Below are 23,415 nucleotides of genomic sequence, written 5' to 3' on the forward strand. Positions count from 1 at the left end.
TTTTCCATATTTTGTCATTTTTTGAACTTTAAATGCTTATAAAAAAAAACTGTGACTAACGATTTTTAATATTTTTCATCTGCCTTTGAAACAATATACTAGGAGCCTTCTATTAAATTTTCAAGCTTTTTTATCCAACAAATAAAATTTTATTGATATTTTTAGAAAAAAAACTAAAAAAAAATGAAAACTGACAATGTCCGTAAAGAGCTCAAAATAAGTCAAAATATTTTGAAAATTTTATCGTGTATAGAAAATGGAAATGTAAACATTCAGTCAAAATTTCATGCATCCACGGTCATTTTTTTTAAAGTTACACCAAAAACCAAAATCGATTTTCTCGAAAACAGATTTTGCGTAAAAATTCCCGTTTTTCCTTAATTTTTCTTTTGTTTTTCCCGGCGCTTTTGAAAACTACTGGGAAATTTAAATTTTGACCTCCCCAATGCACCAACGATATTCACTTTCTGATCGAACAAGATACTGAAGTTGAAAATCGTAGCATTATTTCGACTACTTATCGTGTACACAGACACAAAAAAAATAAAAAAATAAAAAAAAAAATAAAAAAACACACATCATTGTAAAATCAATACATTCATCGTTCCACTCAGAATCTAAAAGAAAAAAATTAATTAATTTTCTTAATTTGATTTTAGGAAAATCAACAAATATTTAAAATTATAATTATTGGTGGTACTTTAGTACGGAAAAAATTTTTGTGAATCGTATTTCAAAAATGTGAATTAAAAAACAGTTATCGACGGAGATCCTATTCGTCAGTGGAGACATGTACACTTTAAACTATGTAAAAATATGTTAAATATTTGTATTTCGTGTTCTTCTTTAGCTACTTCTTCAAAGCGTGTTGTTACTCTATAATGTTTATGACCTTTTGAGTTTCACAAAAACAAATATTTATAAATTCTTGACATGAAGTTAGTACTTCGAAGTATTTAAATATTAATAGGTGTTTAATATTTGGAATAATAATTGACAACGGTAAAGCCCGAAATGTTATCAAAATTTATCTATATAGATATTGTATTTAAAATACTCCAAAGCACGGAATATCACCCATCTCACTAAAACATGTACTCAACGAAGAAATAACAGGAAGTAATTTATGCATTTTATGTTAATTTAAACTTGGCAACATTTTCAAATAATATTGTTAAAACTGTAATTAAAATGGCCCACTAATAATAGTTGTTGAAGCCTCAACTGATAATAATAATACAATAAATTACATACAATTTGTGATGTTATGTACCAGCTACAATGTCCTACATATAATAACTGTATCTACCAGACTCCGTAGCGGAAGAAATGAACAAATATAAAATACGGAACTTGGTGTATTTCGGTTTGAAAGTCTTTCTCAGTTAACGGGCAAGTCAGTGCATTTTCAGAGACCCAACCAATAATTGATATAACTTTTATCGAAATTAGTGCAGTTGTTTGCACGTCTATACAAATAACATCCATTCAGAGACTCGTGTCGTATAGAAGGAACAGCTAATAGTGAAATATACGGTACAGTATATAATGTAATTGAAATTCGTACGATATTAATGTGACCAAAATGGCGAAATGTCCGGAAGCCGACCGGAATCCGAGTCTTTGCCTGCAGTCCGCCAAAATATTTCGGTCCCGACGATCGCACACCGCTGGTAAGAATTGCGTGGTTGTCATAAGTAATTATTTATATTACTTACTTTTATGCCAAGAGATGTTATGTGAATGATATTTTTTTAAACGCGTTTTACCGTTACGTCACACCGTTGGGTCGTTTAAATCAATAAAATTAATTCCGGTGATTGGACGAAAAACATTAATTATATATATATATATGCTCTGTCGGATACGCGGATTTGTAATTGTTTGCGTGTGTACATCAAAAATTCAATTATTCGAGATACATATTTACACTGCTACAGTGAAATATTCGTTGGGGATCAGTTTCAAAATTAAGTCGTTGGTATAAATATTTAAACAGTATGTTGTTTTACATTTGGTTCGTAAGTCTGAATAATAATAATAACAAAAAAAAAATACAAAATCGCGAATGCGGTAGTAGAACACGACGGTAGTTGCGGGGAACGCGATGTAATCGTGTAATTTATGAGGGTTACGGTTTTTATTTTTCGTGTACACACAACATCAGAACGGGTTTTAAAACGAAAACGTTAACGTGGAAATGTTTAAGAACTAGTAAATTATACGTTTTACGTTACCGCAAAACAATAATGAATTTAACGATACCGGAATTATAATATATTATATTTTATTTTTTATGAAAATAATAAACTCACGAATTAAATTGTATATTATGCTTCGTACAGATTTAGTTATATATTATACATACAACAGTGGTCGCCGCTTAATGTAATCACTTTGGTACTAAAAAAACCAGACAAAAAAAACGACTGATGATCCCAACCGAAAATTAAAGTATTTTCGTAATACACAAGTACAGCCCATCCTTCCACTGTTCAAAAACAATATAAGGTTGATATTATTAACCGTGATTATGATAAGTGGTGACCACAGTCAACAAATTGCAAAACCACGGTTACGAGTAATCCGCACGAGTGACCATTCGCCTTTACGTTCCAGTCATCGCATTCACGCCAAATCTTTCGAGACAGTCCTAATCATTCCGATTGGGGTCGCTATACGTCATTTTAGGTTTTAACACGGTCGAGAGTACATAGAGGATGGTACGTTATTTGTTTGGCATAGACACCGTAAGCATGTATAGTGGTTGCTGGCACGTTTATACTCTTCGGTAAGTCAATGGAATTGCTTAGGCAAATCTCATGTATGATGTCTTATTCGTTCGATTCAATACCGCGGTACAATACATCTGTTATAATAAACGTCGTATTACAGAAACAGAAACTATAGCATTATTTTTATATAGTTTTCACATATTTCGGTCTGTACAAAAATTACATCACAATTACGTCCACTCTGCGGCACTTACAGGTAATCCCCCCCCCCCCCCACAATCACTAAAAACAAAAAAGCGCTCCGTACATATTTAGGTATATCGTATATATTGTATACTTTGTACATTTAAAATTGTTACCGTAATAAAATAATTATTTTGATCGGATCGAATTTAACAATTTTTTTTTATAATATTTAAATATGGTTTGGAGCCAACTAATTTCTTTAAATTGTGACCAATAAGTAATGCAATTTGTCTACAAAACATTGAGAATTCTGACAAAAACCAAGCTTTATATTGGATACATAATAATATAACATCTATGTATCCTGTGTACAATAAAATCATAAAAAAAAGCAACCAGGTAAAGCTGGTAAATATATTCCATCTGAGACCACTATAAGAAAGAAAACAAGATTTTATTGAAAAAAAAAAAACGAAACTGCGATCAATAATATAATTCAAAGCATTGAATTAAAGGTACCTCCTCAACGATTTAATAGAGAGAAAATAGACAAAAGCCCATCATACCACAACAAAAACATATATAAAAGCCTTCATTACGAACTGCTGCAATCGTACTCGGAACACGAACACATATACTGACCCGTCGAAAGTCGAGCAGAAGACAGGATTAGCCGTGATATCTAATGATAAAAATTTACAATTAAAAACCAATAATAAATACAGTATTTCCACTGTAGAAGCCTTAGATCACGGCCATCCAAAGTACCCATTATACCATCGATAATAAGAAATACCTAATAATGTCCGATTCTTTAAGCAATTTAATCAGCGTATATAATTTGAACGTATCCAAACCAGTTATCAGCCAAATAATTAATGAACGTAAAAATAATATATCTCTTGCATGGATCCTGGGACACGTTGGTATAATAGGCAATGAAGAAGCTGACTTAATTAAAAGCTAAAGAAACTACGGGTACGTTCGTTTTTGAAATATGTCCTCACATATGTGGCCATGATTTTTGAAATTAAATTAAACTCAATTATGGCAAAGCCTCTGGACTAATTGCAATAATAACAAGCTCAGAGAAATCAAGCCAACAATATTACCCTGGCCCAAACCGTACAAGGTGTCCAGAAGGGACGAAGTTATTTTTGTTCGCCTACAAATAGGCCACACCCGCATGACACACGGATATACCTTACGGCCAAAGAACATGGCCTACCTATGGCCTCAGTTCACGATGTAGTGCGAATATTTTAGTGCAGTTTTTAAAAAATATTAATATACTCTTATATTATTATATGATAAACGACCACCCATTTACTATTAACCATTTTTTTTTAAAAACCCTTAAAACGGCAACTGACTTCCCAATCAATTAATACACAATGCATATCGATATCTGTATCGTATCGTATTGTATGCACCGCGGGGCCCACACACACACCCACACACATCGAATTCCAGAAAGCCGAAGAACGTTCTGCGGGAGATAGATATCTGCGCGAAACGATTCGAATCGAGTTTATTCGGTGGCGGGATGAAACAGGAAATTATAAGATTCTAGATTGTCCGTGTTATTGTTACAGTCAGCGCATCATTATTGTTATCGCCACTACGTTGTAATGTGTTAAGTTAGTTTCGCTCCGTTAGTTATGCGTGCACCACATTTTTCAACGAATATTATTAAAAAGTATTCGACAGTATATAGGTATAATGACGAGTAAATTATTGAATTTTTCGATTTTTATACGACCAGCATAAACCCATACCTGAATACGATTTACCCATTTTTTTTTCTCGGAATCTTGGAAATGTGGTTATCGGTTTAGTTTTGATATGGCACTCGGAATGATATTATTATTTGTTAGTAATACAATTGTCACAAATGTTATTTAAAACTTTCAGTATTCGGACCCTACAAAGTGTCAGCCTCACGCGATCTACCTTTTTACCCGACCGTAAAAAGTGCCATTTATTTTAAACAATGGATCCGATAAAGTGACCATTTGCTTGCCAACCATTCTGTCACAATTTTTTTACACATTACGCGATGAATGACGGCGTGATGTATAGGCAATATAGGTACACGGCTGTGTAGAACAATGCGTTTTAAAATCGACACTATAATAATATGATTTCATATTTTGTTATTACTTAGTGTAATATTTCGTTAGTTAAATATACACGTTCGTCAGCGCATTAGTATGGGTTCTTTTGTTACTATAAACACTATTTTAAACGACACCACAAGAAGTGACAGGCATTTTGTAATAGGCCTGTGACATCCAAATTGTATTCCGTCTCTTAAAACTGTCTAAATTATCCCATGCAATAGACATCAAAAGCATAATGACATACTATAATTTATGAGCTTGCAAATATTTTGTTCTGTTTTATTTTTCACTTATTTCAAAAATAATAAATATTGTAATATAGTTTGCTGAAAAAGATTAACAGAATATGTTAAAAATATAAGTTTTTGAATAAATTGGCTTTTTTTTTTTAAGGACACAAAATAAACAACAATTACGGTAAGTATAAATGTTTTATGTATCTATTATACTTATGGAACATGGCGTGCAACTTAGACAGATTATTTTAAGTAATGGCATGCAAATTGGATGTATTATTATAAAATTTTTTTGGCATGCAATGCGGACGCAACCAGGAGCACAGCCTCGTCGGCACATATTATAATGTATTATAGTACCCTCGTTTTCTGTGAATAATTTCGTGCGATTTTCAGAGTGTTTTTGATAGCCCAAACAATAGTTGTTATAGATATGGTTCAGATGGCGGGAGAGTGCTTTTCAACCAGTGTGCAAAGAGGTCGTAAAAAATATAAACTCAGCCAACGCGTTAATTTTTGTGCCTGCCGTAGCGTAAAAGTACTGCTGCCATTTATGTAGACTTAGTACTGTGTATTTGATCAAATATACATTCAATGGGTCTATTGTACGAATCCTGTGGATTACTATCGATTGCCCTGCGTGAGCGGCGAGAACAATACTGGGGCTTAACAAACACAATATATAATTATTAGACACACGAGACCATCTCTGGAGGCCACAACGATAACAATTCGTGTGTTGTTCGACGATTCTCGAGCCGGTCTGTAAATAATATTATACGCGCACGTTTATTGTTGTGCTAATATACCGCGCGGTCACGACGAAGATCCTATGCTATAATACGAATTATAGGCGTAGACCAGTTATACCCGACGATACCGCGGTGGGCATAGAATCTCGAACACCATATTATACGCAGTATGTCCACAGACGTTTTTTTTCTCGATGCGAGATTAGATAATCGTTAATCCACCGCGGTGGTTTGAAAAAAATAATCGAAAACATTTCATACAGGATTAGCAAGTACGCTACGATATTAAAACTTAAAGGCTGCCATTGAAAAAAAACCAAATAAAAAAATTTGATTGATTTTTTACATACGCCGACACGTTCATATTATATTTACACACTGATGTAATTTCTAAAATTAAAAAAATGATTGTTGCTATTTTTTAAGTTGTGACATTTTTAAATTACATTTTTATATCATATTCCGAAGCAGGATATTATTTGGATATTTCGGTCTATAAAAATCAAATTTCGGACAAGTTGTTCATTAGTTTTCAGTAGATACTTAAAGTATAGAATAGAGGAGTAGGATAACACTTGGCAGGGTAATCCTGACCAGTCTAATCTGCTCATCTAAACTTTAAATTCTTATAACTAGGTAATACCTAGTAGTGAATCCGCTGACGTGTCAATTACGCGATAATGGTGCTCTTGCGCACTCACTCGATTTTTACGGTAAATCTCTGGATATCAAGTTATAAAATACTACGCTGTAGCAGGATATAAGAGTGAGGAGCGAATTAAACGATTGACGATAAAGATGTGTCGTCGTGCACAGCGTACGCCTGACAATGTCTAATACCCAAGTAGTGAATCTGCTGACGTGTCAAATTGCGCGATAACGGTGGATGAAAATTAATGCGAAAAAATTAAGAGAGTTTTTTTTTTTCTGTTGTATATACTACTACCCGCGATGTGCGATAGAATTTTATAGACGATGGGACGTGCGTGTCGGATGTCGATATTTTTCATTGCATCGACTAGTAAAAGAAATGCGGCTCAACTACTGTCTTTGGAGATAAGTAAGTATACTATTCACCAGTGGTTCCCAAACTTTTAAAAGCACGGCACCCCTGGGAAAACGTTTCGAGGAACCCCAATGTCTGTAAAACTAATATTTTATAGCAATAGTATACTACCTTATAGTATAGTAACTATGATTTAGGTGAACTGTTCTTCTCCAAGTATGATATAAAATAGTTTTCTCAATATTCACATATATATCTGTCGGAAACCTTGAGATTGTCTCACGATACCTTTAGGAATCGCTTTGGGAATCTCTGTTATATACAACCACAGAACAATACGATATTGGACGCAAGTATACAGTAGTACACCCATGAAACTTATCTGGCCAATAAAAAGTAGAACCAAACCACGTCGATTATTAAATATAGCAAGTGAAAACACCGGAAAAACCACGGTATCGCATTATTATTGTGATTAAAACTTAAATAAATGCATTTGACAATTCTATCCATGGCGGGGGCACAGTGAAATGCACCTATTCAATATTTAGAATTATTGTACAAATCAGTGAGTAAAATTCGCGTTTACTGTTTTTCCTAGGTTGACGTAAAGGGCAAATGACTTACTACTTTAGGCCTTGAGTAATTGGAAATTCAAAATTTTTTTTCTAAATACTATGCTATTGCACAGAAAAAGCTAAACTAGTACGTTTTAGTAAAAAAGTTCAAGGAATAAACACACGTGCGCACACAAGAACTGAGAGCGAATATTTTGTTTAAACAACAACACGATAACGTTGAACAAATAAAAATATAAACAATTCAATATTGTATTACTATTTTATACGACAACGAACTGTACGAAAAAAAAAATAGATTACATATCGAAACGATTGTTTGTGCACCCTAAGAAATTCAATTTCATATATTTCGAGCAGTGTGCGCCCATGAACGAATAAATATGGTTACTGTCGGTGTCCTGTAAATTTAGGTTCGGAATATCCGAACATAGGTTTGGCTTAGACGAGATTAATGAAAACCTTGCTTGGTGAGATTACAGTGACAACCGTGACAAACGACGCACGTGGTATTGCCACGGTATATGACCCAAGTGTTTCGACCTAGATACGAACTTAAAAAAAAAAACAAACTCGAATCAAAAAACGGTTGCTGGCACGATTATGTCTATGACCAAATCTAAAACATAAAAAATGTAAAGCAAAATACACGAGTCGGTAAACGCAATGTATAAATAAACGGCAAAACTAAATTTTAAATTTATTATTAAGACACATTAGCGTCAGAAGAATAATATTATGTAATTTAATAAAAAAAAAAAATATTTACACATCATAATATGTAATGGTGCAGTGGAATATATTTAATATGGAGTGATTAATCGTTTCGGAATGTATCATTATTTTTAATATAATACAGTCTCATATATTATTTTTAGTTTTCTTCAATACTTTCTCTTACTTACATTTAAAAGCATTTTATTTCTTGAATAATATGTCCCCTGGGAATTTTACGTCTTTTTTTTTCGTTTCATGTAATTTTTATCACGAAAAACTTTTTTTGTTTGTTCCAAAAACTTACATTCTGTATTTTCGAACACAATAAGAAAATAGGACGGTTAATATAATATTCATAGTTAATATAACATGACATAGAATCAAATGATGACGGGTGAGCCATCCAATGATGATGAACAGAATTTGTTTATTATTAATCTCAAAATTTAAGAAGTCACCTCGGCACTTTCACAAAAAACTAGCAAATTCATTGACTAAAAAAAAAAATTCAACAATTTTAATCATGGAAGCTATTTTTTCACGAATTATACGTGATAATATTATAAGACCGTGAAAGAAGTTGTGGACGGGTTTGACTGACGTTTTATTTTGGATTTAATTTGACGTACACACGAATCGCACGCCACCCTTTTGCTTCAAAAATCTCGGGACTTTTTTTTTTTTTGGGGGGGGGGGGGCAGGGGAATAAACACAAGCAGCAACAACAACAATGGATTACTGTTTATTATTTTTCGTTTTCAAAGTTTTTCAAAAACCCATCATTATAGTCAGTACCAGGGTATTTTATTTTTTCAATCGTCTATCTTCCGTTTCATGTATTGTTAATTAAAGTAATTTTCAGTATAGCGTATAAGTGTACACAGAAGGTATTTCAAAATGACGAAAAACGAGAATTTCGGGCAGAGTTTTTTTATTTCACTTACGTGGCTATTTATTATTTAAAATTTAATTACCTATACGATCACTGACCAAGTAGTAAACGCTAGTAAACAGAAGGTTGCCATTACCGTTATATTTATAAATACATTTTTCGGGTTTGCTAAGTATTATTTATCGATTTAACTCTAAGGTCGTGTGCGTTTGTGTGTAAGCACAAGCATTCTGGCAATGAATCCGTTGCGTGGCTACAACCCATAATATTTTTCGGTTTCCATCGCGATGTTAAAAACACGGTAACGATATTATTTTATGAAAATTAACCAAAATATCGCTGCTAGTGCTTTGAGAATGTTTTTTATTATTATTTTAAGGTAAGTAGTAGGTCTGTATAATAAGTAATAAAGTTATATAAAGTATATTATGATTTGACTGTGTTGAGTTTTGTGGAAAAAATATATTTTGTTGACATTAATAATTTGGCTTAGGAGAAACATAACATTTATCAGTTTCCATGGTTTCGCACACGGACAAATAATAAATACATTTTTGGTAATTCAGTCAAGTTTTAATCGTGTAATAAACGGACTGTTTGTTATTCATAAATCTCTTTCCATAATGGCCTTATCGCCCATTAAATATACTTGATACACTTGGTAAAATAAATGTTCATTATTGCACGGCGTTCACAGCACCTATGCATTAAGTTTTTGACATTTTATGACATGATATTGGATGTGATATCATTCCTGGCCCAGATGGTACCCTCGCATTATTTTAAAACGTGTGTCAGTTTATGTTAGTGGTAATTTTATTTCCACCTTTTTAAGTTATTCGTGACATCACACCCGCGCCCAGAAACGTAAGTCGAGTCTTACAATACAATTTTTTTTTTAAACCACGTTAGCGAACGACGATACCCACCACAGACGTTTTAAATTATCGTTTTGACAAATTTTTTACAATTAGTATCTACTACACAACAACAGCGTCGGCCTTTTGAAAACTAATTATCACACCAAAATTGAGCGTAAAATGTTCACGGCGCATTTATAGTGATTAATGATAACGGTACGAGTTTGGGCCGAGAGATCAGCTGATATACAGTACTTGTATCTATTAATCTTTTTGCTTACAATTTGGAGGGCTGCGTGTAAGAGTCAAGTTAATGTCGGCGAATATCAAGGAACGAGTTCGACGTACGGTGTAGATTGGGACATATAATATAATTAAAAAACTTGGTCGTCTGGGAGTCAGCTAGTGAATCACCGTAGTCATGGTTTTATAGTTTAACACCTATCATAAAACGAAATTAAAAAATATACGATATATATAATAAGAAAATAAATGCTGCTCCGGCGAAAAATGAGCTTAATTTTAAAATTTAATAAAACAGAGCATACAATACGCTTAAATAGATCAATGTTGAAGGAAGGCGAAAAAAATGTTGATTAAAAAAAAAAAACACATTGCCATTTTATTCCCTTCCACCACATTATTAATTAATTAAATAGGGCGTGTAAGTGACTGACGATGAGTTTACAAAAGGTTTTTTTCCCACCATGAATGTATAAATAAATATTCCTATAATTTATGATGGACGGTTGTTACGTACAATAATTTGTCGAACTAGTAGATTCGTTGCACGGGATCGGACATGAGGATTTTCTCCTGCAGGCTGAAATGTAATCAAACAGCAAACATGTTTAGTTTATTTATTTATATCCGAGATAATTATTTGCAAAGTAGTAATGGTTATTAAGCAATCAATAATAATAATAATAATAATAATAATAATAATAGCAATAATAATAAAATAATAAAAATAATAATAGCAATAATATTAATAATAATAATAATAATAATAATAATAATAATAATAATAATAATAATAATAGCAATAATAATAATAGTAATAACAATAATAATAATAATAGTAATAGAAGTAGTACATAATATTATAGTCATATAGAGTTACTTGAAATCATTTTTTTTTTTTAATTATTTAATATACAATTTTTGTTTATTTTGATATCAGTTATCAGAATACAACTGACGCACACAATGTTTGTACATTAATTTAAATAGTTTATATTGATTGTTATGCCAATGCACGGATGCTCGGGAATTTATCATTTCTCCGAAATTTTGTAATCATTGTTCGGAGACTAAATAGTATCGAGTGATTTATTATGGATCTGTAAATATATTGCAAATTTGTGGGCCACCGTCTGAATAATATTTTATAAAATCACATTGAAACAATCAAAATTCGTTGAATTCCATCATAAATGAGGGATTGTAGAATATTAACGTACACCGATGTTATTAGCAAAATCATAATTAGTAGTTATTTACGACTGTGGTATAATAGCGGGAGAAGTCTACCCTATGTCATGTTAGATTGCGGTGGAAGACATAAGCACCAAAATGAGATAAGGAAAAAAAGTATGAATGTATCGTACGAAAGCTCCAAAATCCTAGACACCTGTGTGCCACGGTTAATAGATATTAAATTTGAAACTATATATTTTTCTAAACAGATTTTTTTCTACCACCCCGGGCACGACCGCACGGAAATGGCGACTTAAAAATATATTATAATTTGGGAAAATGCTAATGTCCATTGGCGGGAAAGTGTTACATCGGCACAGTCGAACAATACGTATGCATTATAATTTGAATCGAAACCACGTCGGTCGTTCTCGGTTAATCTGAATAGATATACATTAAAATGCCGTAAACGCAACGACGACCACCGAACTAACGTTTACTGCAAATTTTAAGCGAAATAGCATGATATAATAATATGGTCGTTGCACTTGCGAGGTTGAATGAGGGGGCGCGGGAGGGGGGGCGTTTGAAGTGGAAACGTGGTAGGTAATAATTGCGCGTACAACAAAAGTAAGCCGCGAGGTTGCATTGAACTAATTTAATATATATATATGGACGATGGTCATTAATTTAAACGTCGACAATTAAACATGCCATCGGTCAGAACGACAGCAAAATGCGATGTTAATGTATGCGTCGAAATTATATTACGCGTGGCGGCGGGGTCGACGGACACAGTCAAACGTCGTCGCGATAATATAATCCGTTCGCCGGACCGTAATTTCGCAAGATTAATAATAATATTATAACAACCACCGACCGGGATCGGAGCGGACGACGGAGGGGCTGATGACGTATTGTTTTGCGCGCAGACGCGGCGAGATGGGCATGCATTCACTTCCGATTTGCGGAAAACGTCACAGGAAACGTTTACAGAAGGTACGTATGGTGTGCATACCATTATTGTTATTATTGTCACATCAGCAATAGTGTAACTGTGAGCGCAGTTTAAATATTTCCAGATTTGTAACGATACATCCGCGACGGATTGCAAAACCGCCCGCGCACACTTTCGATGACGTTTAAACGGCGTTTCGCACGTCGTCTATAATTTATTCACCGGCGGCACTTTCAACATTTTTTGGCACTTTTGTCTTTATCTCGACCGCGTGGAAATTCTAAACGCACCTCCGATCGGTCTACTCACGAGGAAAAAAAATCGATGACGATGTTTCAAGTGGTGCTGTGTAATATGTCAACTAAATAGGTGTATAATAATATAGTATATATTATTAGCAACTGTCACCACACACAACAATAGGGTCGAATGTAATACGACTGAACATTATTAAAAATATAGAAGTTTTATTCTTATTTGTATGTATATCGTTTATTGGAACGCGTTACAAACTATTGCCAAAAGTATAAATTCAGTTTCAATAAATATTAAACGGGGCGGACCGCGGGAATTTGTTAAAAAAAATTGCATTCATATTATCATAAACACGATTTTTAAAAATCTATCAAGTCTTTTATAAGTAAACTTTTAAAGTAAATAAACTCTGAAACCGCTTGAATATAAAAAAAATTGAGTTCGAAATTGAAGTCTTTCGGGAACTAAACGTCATCACTTAAGTTCCAAGAATAGTAACATTTTGTTATAAACTATCATAATGTGACACTATACAAACTCCTTGGTAACTCTATAAGTTATAAATATGAAATGTTAACGGAAATCTACTCAAGTAAAAGATGCGTCGTCATTCCTAATTATACTTTAAAACGTCAACATCGAGTGTAGGTAAGTCATCTACTGTAAAAGCTTCTTCTAAATATATGACGGTAAACATGTTTAAAAATAGTACAAAGAAACTTATGAACTTATTGTTTGTTTTATTTTATTATTTACAGATAATTATTTATCTACTAACTGTATTATTTTAATTGCATTTGACCAGTCCATAATTCGGTAATTTAGAAATATTATAGTTTTTAAGTAAAAACACCAATATATTATGTATCTACCAGTTATAGACCATTTTAATTATTTTTATTATGACCCTAGCGGAGAAAACAATAAGTTTTAATATAAAAAAATATTAATGTTATGTAGATCTGATAAACATATTTTATTTTATTTAATACAATTTAAAAAAAAAAAAAAATGCTATTTGTACATTATTTTTATTTTTGACGGAAGACGAAAATCTATAATATTATTGCGTTATGTAATGGAAAGGTCAAATTTTACGGAAAACGGCCATACCCTAAAAAGCTGTAATTCGTACATTATTTTCAAATTTATTACTGCAACTGTTTACCTCTATTTTCACACACAATAATAATTGTTTTTACATTGTAGATACCTATATAATATTTACTATATTTTCTTGCGTTTAGGATTTCTATTGGAATATCGCCAAACTTAATAATTATTATATACGATTAACAATTTATTTTCATGTAGTCGCAGCGGTTTACCTTTTAAATGGGGTCTGATATTATCCGGGAACACAATCAAACTACACAGTCTCCTGAATAATGATTTGTGTTTTATTAGCGATTCCTAATGAGGCTCTAGAAAAGTTCACGTCCAATCGAATTTACTTTTCACAGAGAATAAGTTTTTGTTTATTAATTATTTATTATTGACCTACGCTGTACCATGTTTAACTTATTTTATTGATTCGTTTCGGGTTTTTTTTTAAAATGTTATCTTTTTATATTATAAACGTACACTTTCCATTGGGTTGATTTAGTTATAGTGATTAAAGGCGTAGGTCGTATTTTGGTCTGAGCGATGCTGATTGCGAACATTTGAATAGCAAATTATAATTAATCGAAACATACACGATACATTACAGTGACTTTATTACTCTGTGGATTAAGGACTCTACACACAAGTATTTGACTAAATCAAAAGCATAACATTTATTTCATTAGATTTCGATCATTAGTTATTATAATATATATAATATATATACATTATATAGAGGACTATGCAGAGGAGTCACGATGCCCCGCCTAATATAATATCCAATAGGCCACCCCGCATCAAAATCCTTAAAATGTTCTGCTGAGTTTATAGTTTTATGTATCAACTACTTCCACTTCAGTTCTCAAAAACCAAGCTCTAAACATACTGTTCTTCTATGAATATTAATTTTATAACAACAAGAAAATAATTTTTCAAACTTGTAATTTAAATAAAAAAATTATAAAAGTTTCATCACCGGTTTTTCAAATAACATTTTTTTCGATGTGTAATAATATAGACAACTAGTACAAAGAGTAGAGATAACAATTTCAGGAAATATGAGAAAAATGGAGTAAAGAAAATTAAGTAAATACAAAATGTATAAAGGAGTCGTGTAAAAAAATGAAGCAGTAAAAATGTTCAATAGCTTGGTACTTATTGTAATATACCTAATATAATATATTATTTTTTTCCAAATTATATCATTTTTCAAATAATTTATTTTATTTTTTGAATTTAATAAAAAAAATTAAAATTAAAAAGTTTTTAATGTCGAAATTATATATGTAGAACATATTTTATTATTAAATTATACATTATTGAGTTTAAAAAAAAAAGTAAGAAAGATTTTCAATACTGAAAGTTTTTTTATAATAGAATATATTAAGAATTGCAATAAAAAGCAAAATAATTCTTTTCTTTTATGCCATATAAATATATACCTAGGTATTTTTGATTTCACACGTATGGTTTATGGGAATATTTGGTAAATTAATTCATACCACGCTGAATTTGTATATATTAATATATAAATATATATTAGCCCTCAAAGAATACCATTATAATATGTGAAGTAATATCCTTTAAACATTTAATATCAAATTAAAATTGTAGGCAAAAAAAGTACTAAGAATCATCTCTGTATAATATGCTTATCTTTTTTTTCATCAATCATTTTTTTCATATAATTATAAACATAAAACAATATACAGCTGCAGCTAGGTGTTTTACAACAATTTGTAATTAGTAATTACATTAGTGTTATGCCGTTATGCGTATACTCGGATACTCCATTTCACTAATGTTCAAAAGTGAGGAAAACACGTTTGAGCCCTGTGCAGGAAAAACTCTCTTTTCAGATTAATTATCATGACACAGTAATTACTGATTTTAATTGGTTTATGAAAAAGGTGTTAAAAAAATATTCCTTTTTTTTAAAAAGCTTATCTTCGATCGAACGTAATCACGTTACCTACTGTGAATAAGCCCTAATATATATAGGGCATCTGCTGCAGTGTTTGTCTACGTCATTACGAATTATCCGACTAAATTTTTTTCTAAATATGAAAATATCGCCATTATGTTAATTATTTCTGTATTAGTAGGCTACATATATTAAGTTATCTATTCTTGTTTTCACTATATTATTTTAATTTTTCAATTCATTTTTCAGCAAATCATCTCCTTAGAACTACTTTAATTAGTAATACTTTGACATTTAGGAAAACTCGTAGTTTGATTAGTAAGTTGTATAAACCTAACTGCCGTTAAAATAAAATACCAAACTGAATTATTCGAAGATCAAAAGTGACACACAACTGCAGCAAGAGAAATACATCAGTTGATCAGTATAGTTGATGATTTCTAGGTATGAGAGGCAGAAAGAAAATATGAGTGCGCCTGACCTCTGAAATGCCAGCCAGATATGTCTTTACTCTTTTCATTAAACACGAGTAAATAGTGAAAAAACTTCAAAAAAGGTCAGGGATATGTTAAAAAGAAAAAAAATTAATCAACCAAGAGCGTTATAACTCACGTGGATTGCATAGTATTAATCATATAAATTCTTCAACATACTGATGTAGCTGTTTTGCCTATACAATACGCCGTCCAAGATAAGTAGGTACTAAGTAAGAAAATTCCGTGTGTGTGTGTGTGTCAGTGCGCATGCCAGAAGTGAATACGGTAATGGTACCGGTGTAAATGGTTTAATTGATCGATGAAATATACAAACTTAACATATTATATTGATATAATATATTTTGATGTGCGGCAGCAACGTTGTTACCGCGTATACCATACTTAGTTGTATTTGACCGTACAAATACGGTAATTACCGTGCGCCTGATTACACGTAGCAGTCACTGCGAACTATCGTAGTTTAACTCCTTGCCAAAGCCACAGAAAATATATATACTGAATACATAGTCCCAGACGTGGGGTACGGGAATCACTGTTCGCCTCTTTACTTTCATTTACGTATTTCTGGCTACACTAAACGATATTCAAAAACAAATGTAGTATTTTTTTTTTATATATAAATCCATTTGAAGTTAAATATTAATTTAAGAATATCTCACTTCGGTCGCGTCTTTGTACTGACACACAAATATGGTTTTTGACCATTACTATTACCTATTATTTTGTCAATGTCTTTAATTTACTATTAAAAATAAATACTAAAATAATGTATTTGTACTGTGGTTTCACTCATCATGGTTTGTTATGATACCACGCTTTAATTATATGTAACCAATTTGGTAACTAGTATGCTCTTCGATCACACTTAAATACCTGGTATGTCCGATCCATATGTATATTATTATTTATGAGCATGGCAGTCGAAAAACTATGTTTTATAAAAAAAATATGGCTAAGTATTTATGTCGACGCACGTCAATAACTCGAAGATTTGACACAGCGTAAGAAGGTCTGCAGACGTCTATGAAGTATTCACTTCAAAATGATTGATAGGTTGGGAATTCTTTTCACTCAGGTCAGCTTCTTGATACACGATAGTGTTTTAATATTTTAATATTTAATATTAAATAGACATTACAGTATTATACAGTTTGAGTAGTATGCAGTCGATATTATTATTAATTCTAAAATTATTATTCTTCGTTGAATTGTGTGTGTTCAAGATTACAAGGTTAATGAAAATTAATAAAACTACATATTATTTTCACTTCAATATAATAAAATAACAGGTGATATTCTCAAGTCGTTGGGAGTTGACAATTATAGTGTGCATAGATTGAAATTGACGTTGATTTGTGTATCTAACAAATGGTCATTGTAAATATCCATTGTGAATTGTATTAGTGACATAAACAAAAAACTGTTAAACATCGAAAAATATAAAGTTTTCGTTCAATGGCTATTTAAAAACACATTGTGTATACATAATATATTATTAAAACTTATCCTATAAAAATAAATTCCAATATTTATTATTTAAACAACAATTGTTTTCGTATAGATCAGAATCGTACGCATTTTATAATAAAAATCTTTAAGCGCTTCGGTTGGTTTATCCGTCGGTAGGCATTCGGAGGGTTTATGATAATGTACACGTGTTTGTAAAAGCTTTCATTGTGTTCACGGGATTTGGTCGATATTAAAACGTGCGAGTTTTATCTTTAAACCTCATCATATGGTGGTCTACCCCGCAGAACAGGTAGACATAACCTACAAACTACATACAATTCTAACGAATTGTACATAACAATATTAATTATTTATTTAACGTCCAATGTTGATTGTTTTCGGTCATTTTTTTTCACACAGTTTTAACTTTGAAGTGCGTATCAAACAATATTTTATAACTTTCATTTATATTTGTTTCAATAGAAAGCGGTATTTTAACACAAATTTACACCGAAGCAGAAAAGTTTCGTAAAAGTTTGTGTTTATTAAAAACAGATAACGAAATAATTGTTACTCATTCATTAGCTTAGAATATGTATAGAAGAGTGTATTGATGTACCACGATGTACTATTCCGAATGAATCCACACTTAAAACGCATATTATTAATACGCATTTATAAATCATATTATATATTATAGTACATAGTTTGCGACGTAAATATTATGATTTTCATTGTGTACGATGTCAATAGAAAACATATAAATTGGCGCTGGGTTTAAGAATCGTACGTATTGTATTGATTCATATTTATGACGATCTTGTCTCGCGCATACATTATTCAAAAAGCAGAAATACAAACGTCAATATATCTAGAACAGTTTCGCGAAACTCTAGTTACCATCTTCCTCGACATATTTTTCAACTGATAATCGGAAAAAGAGGATTCCGCTTTAGAACGCAGAGATCACATTTGCCAAGTAAAAAAAATTATATTATCTTTCATCTTCCTCCAAAATTTATTGCGCAAGCATAACTGAAAAAGTTACTACATTTAAATTCTCTTAAAATTGTCAATGGAAAGCTACAAAAACAACAAAATTATTACTTTTACTGTTTGAACAAATTCCTAGCAATTTCTAACTTAAATATGTCAATTTTATTTTCCACCAATCTATTGATTAACAAGTTCCGTCCACACCCCTTTCCGACATAATTGACACATCAAATATTTTACGCGTTGAATCTATCTTACCCAAAATTAATCCTACAATTATGAGGGAGCTACACCCGCATATTATGTTCTCTCTGCCTTTACAGACGCATAACATAACAAATTGCACGCTTGGCAGATAACGTTTAGCTCTTTTAGTTTAAAAACTAGTGTGAATTGACCTCAAATAAAATTTAAAAGTAAGAATATTATCTAGTGAACCTCATATTGTTTTTTATATTTTAATTTTAAAGCAAGTTATGAGTATTTTAAAATATTATTATATTTTAAAATTGTAAATTGATTCCACCTCTTAAGAATCATTTTAATGCGAGGCATCACAGGACATGACTTAATTAATAATAAATAGAATTATAATATAAATATCGAAAAAATGTATTGTTTACATCTCTTACACATCTACAACTCAACTTTATATATCCTCCGTTTATCTTACATGGGTTCATGGGTACCTACTTCTTGGAAAAACTCTGTCAATATTTAAATTCACAAACTAGCCAAGCCCATAAATTTCCAGTCGTAATACCGACAAATTAACCGACTCTCTTTCTTCTCAAAATGTCTTGAAAATATTACACTTAAAGGGATTTATACAATTATTGCAGATGTATAAATAATTCCAAATGCTCAATTTGGTTGAATAATTAACTATTTAACCTTCCATCAAGTGCAGCATCAGTAAGAATTATAGATAATATTGCATCTTCACTAGAGAAAAAAATCACTTTTATAAAATCGCACATTAAATTTACCATTTGTTTTTATTTTACGGGTAGAAATGTTATTATTTATTTTAATGAAAAAAATTTTGTTTCATATTGGGATTATATCGAGAAGACACCAAGTAATAGAAATAACTCGTCGGCGGACGTTCAACTCAAATTACTGTATAGTTCCTATTAATTGCTCGCGTTCATACTCATTCTGAATTTATTTCAAAATTCGATTCGTATCAAGATACAGAGAGTTTTCTAAAACGAATTACATTCAATCAACGAGTAAACTACGAAAGGTATATCATATAGTATTACATTATACTGTTCGTAAACTTTGTATAGGAAACCCTCCGCCCGTCACGACTTTCTTTGCAACAGTCGTCGTACTAATACCACGCTGTACGTTGGTATTATAAAAACATTATCGACCTACATTCCGAAACGCGTGTCATTTTTGTGTGTATAATATTATCGTCCAACAGACATTACGAATTTAAAATTATTATTTTATATTTACACACAACGCATGTTAAGTTATAAATAATGTTGGTAATCTTCAAAAACGTCATAGAGTATAAAAAATGTCTACGACATAATAATACCCGAAAAATATAATGTCATCGGCCATAGTAATATAATACACTCTTCCGCAAACGTTGTGTAATATACAATCAAAAAAATCCAACCACATAATATAAAAGGAAAGAAAATAGACCTTTTCAAATATATAGAAGATTTGTAATTCACATTTCGTTTTGAACCATTCCTGTCGGGTACAACTTATACGTTTATAACCATGGGCTATCCGTGTTCATGCGTCAAGGCAATCTCACCAATCGTGTCCACTTGAGAGGCACGTTGTAAATATTATTATAAGTAATTGCAATAGTATAATTATTATAATATTTCCAATCATATTTAATCAAAATATTAATGGCTATTATATCCAATTAAACAGCATATAAGAACTGCTAATGCACTAAATATGTATACACTGCTACTGGCTCTTTAGTCTTTTATTTTTTTTTTCCAAAACTTTTTCATTAACCTATTTTACGGTTTTGTTGGTTATTATATAGCTTCGTATACGTCTCAATACTATTTTATACGCATTGAGTATATTGTTATACGAATTACAATTGTTACATTTGGCTTTCCCCACCAACAACAATAGGTTCGAAATGTATTTTCAACGTATTTGCATAGGCACCGAAATTATTATTATTAAAACAGTTCACCCTACGCCTAGGTATGTTTTTTTTTGATTTACCTTTATTAAATTGTCTGTAAAAAAATGGGAAGAGTCAATAAATTATGTGGATGCGTATTATTGCAATTGTATAATTACTGAAGTTAGGTATTTAGACAAGAAAAAGATAATATCTAATGATTAAAAACAAAAATATATTAAATATTTATAGCTTTATTATGGGTAGGTATGTATAAAATGGTTGCCTGCGTTATGTACAAGGGGCATTGATGTATGAATATTTTCGTTTTCCATTTTATTTATTGTAAACACAAATAATACTAATAATTAAGTTAGTTCAAACTCATGGTAAATACTTTTCACGATTTTCAAATTTAATACTTAAACATTAATTAGTTTGAACCGTAGGTATGTTTTATAACTCATTTGCATATTTCTAATTAAATGAGTAACTGGAAATGACAATTTTCATTACATCTTTGTTTAAAACATTTATACACGTTTTACACAGTCGTACGACTTGAACACGTGTAAATTAATTAGTTTTTAAAGAAACATATAGAAAATTAAACTTTATTCGTTATAATATATGCATATTTTAGATGTCATATGATATTGTATTTAAAATTGTGAACTCGTGGGCCCCCACACTAACAGGTTCAGTAGGGTCCATTATTTTCTTAAAGTATAAATAATAATAAAAAATAATAATATGGTTTTATTAATTTTAAAGTGAGGATTTCGATTCATGACCTATATATATATATTATATTGTTATGTTAGTAAAATGTATTTGTATAAAATCATAAATATATGTATGATAATATATTTCAATTATTAATTTTATTTGTGGGAATGTTATCTAATACAAATTTTAAAATACGCTATAATAATTTCTATAGTTGAATTGGCCATAACCCTATAGTAATATTGTTCAAAATTATTTGAAAAATACAGCATGCACCTCTACGTAAGATTTCCAATTAGATTATTGTATTTCCAGACTTCATTATTTAACTACAAATTTGCTATGCTTTCTCAAGAATTTTTTTTTCGTGAATCGTGTTGCTTGCTATTATTATAGACCGGAAGTTTAACATGTGGTTTACCTATGTGTGTATTTTAAGGCGCTATTTTCTTTTTATACATGGCGGGACCTTGCTGGGTCGTTGGATATATAATATATAATTATCGCTACATTGTAATAAAATTGTTTAATCCTTTAAAAGTTTGAATTCCTGAATTTCAAAATAATATATTGAAATAAAATATCTATATTTTTTTTTTATAACCGATAAGTATAACGTACAATTTTAATACATGTTTGTTATTAAGCCCACGTATATAATACAATATGTATGTGTATACCGATTTGATCATTAATTATCCCCTGATTTTATTCTTTTACATGCACTTTTTAAATCCTTCCCGGCTTTTTATACGGATTTTTTTCATAAAACATATTCCTACATCAGCAGTTTTGATTATTTGTGTATTATAATTTAAAACTGGTTATGAATTGATGGAAGAGTTGTACCGTAGACAGTAAAAAAAATAAAACTAATGTTAGTTAAGGATAAGTAAACACAAAATATTTTATTATTTTTGAAAAATGTATATAAATATCGTATATTATTTTAATACGTGGAAGTTTTCATAAATTCATATACATGTATAGGTACTGTATAGTATATATGTTACCAATGTCATTACATTTTATTTATATACTATAGCGAAAGAGAAGTAGTTAAACATATAAATTTGATAAGTTTGTAAATTTACAAATTTGTTTAATATTCATCTATATAACACTGATGGAATAATCAAAATAACCAAGTTATGTTCACTCAATTAGTTTTGTATATATTTCAGACTTTCAGAGCACTTTAATTGTGTTAACTTCAATACCACAAAGTACACAATATATGCACCCCAGCGCATTGCATGTGATGAAATGTGACTCATAATTTATTGGGTTGAACACACAAGTTTAACGAAAAATTATATCATCGTAATTTTACTAAATTAATTTAATCAACTATTTATTGATGTTAATCATTTCACAGAAACTAATTTACGACTTAGATAATTTACGTCATCGTGTGTAGGCGTAATTAATAAAAACTAAGAATCCTATTGTCTGTATCTAATAGGTATCTAATGTTATAATTGTACTTTAAGAAACTGTTTTTAGTCTATTGTAAGTAAAGTATTATACACTACAATATAATAGGTCATTATATTATATAAAGTACAGTAGAAACCGTTTATAATGACACCGGTTGTAGTGACATATTGGATGTAATGACCTTAGATTAAAGATCCCTGCAAAACTCCTATATTTTATGTACTAATTTGTATCGGTTTTTATGACGTCTATATAATGACTATACGGATGTTATGACGGTTATTTTTGGTTATATTGGAAAAATATTTTTCTATAATGACTTCACTATATTGAAGGTACTATTACAACCGATAATACCGACAATTTCATCTTTGTTTTGTCGTCAGTTTTATTTTATTTTATTTTATTATCAGGGTACGGGTAATCGTCATGAGATT

At 30.8% G+C, this 23,415-nt stretch overlaps 1 protein-coding gene across 2 annotated transcripts in view; it reads right to left on the reverse strand.

The window, feature by feature from the left end:
- The window catches only part of LOC100169489 (sex-regulated protein janus-A), a 166,721-nt gene that overhangs the window by 7,470 nt on the left and 135,836 nt on the right, over positions 1–23,415 (reverse strand). Inside the window, exon 4 of one of the 2 annotated variants that reach the window (NM_001162358.2) lies at positions 10,846–10,908. The exons of the other annotated variant lie outside the window; for it this stretch is intronic. Coding sequence (NP_001155830.1) covers positions 10,846–10,908 — 63 coding nt within the window. The remainder of the gene's footprint in view (positions 1–10,845; positions 10,909–23,415) is intronic. 2 annotated transcript variants of the gene reach the window in all.

This window comes from Acyrthosiphon pisum, chromosome A3 (assembly GCF_005508785.2).
Source record: "Acyrthosiphon pisum isolate AL4f chromosome A3, pea_aphid_22Mar2018_4r6ur, whole genome shotgun sequence".
Taxonomy (NCBI): domain Eukaryota; kingdom Metazoa; phylum Arthropoda; class Insecta; order Hemiptera; family Aphididae; genus Acyrthosiphon; species Acyrthosiphon pisum.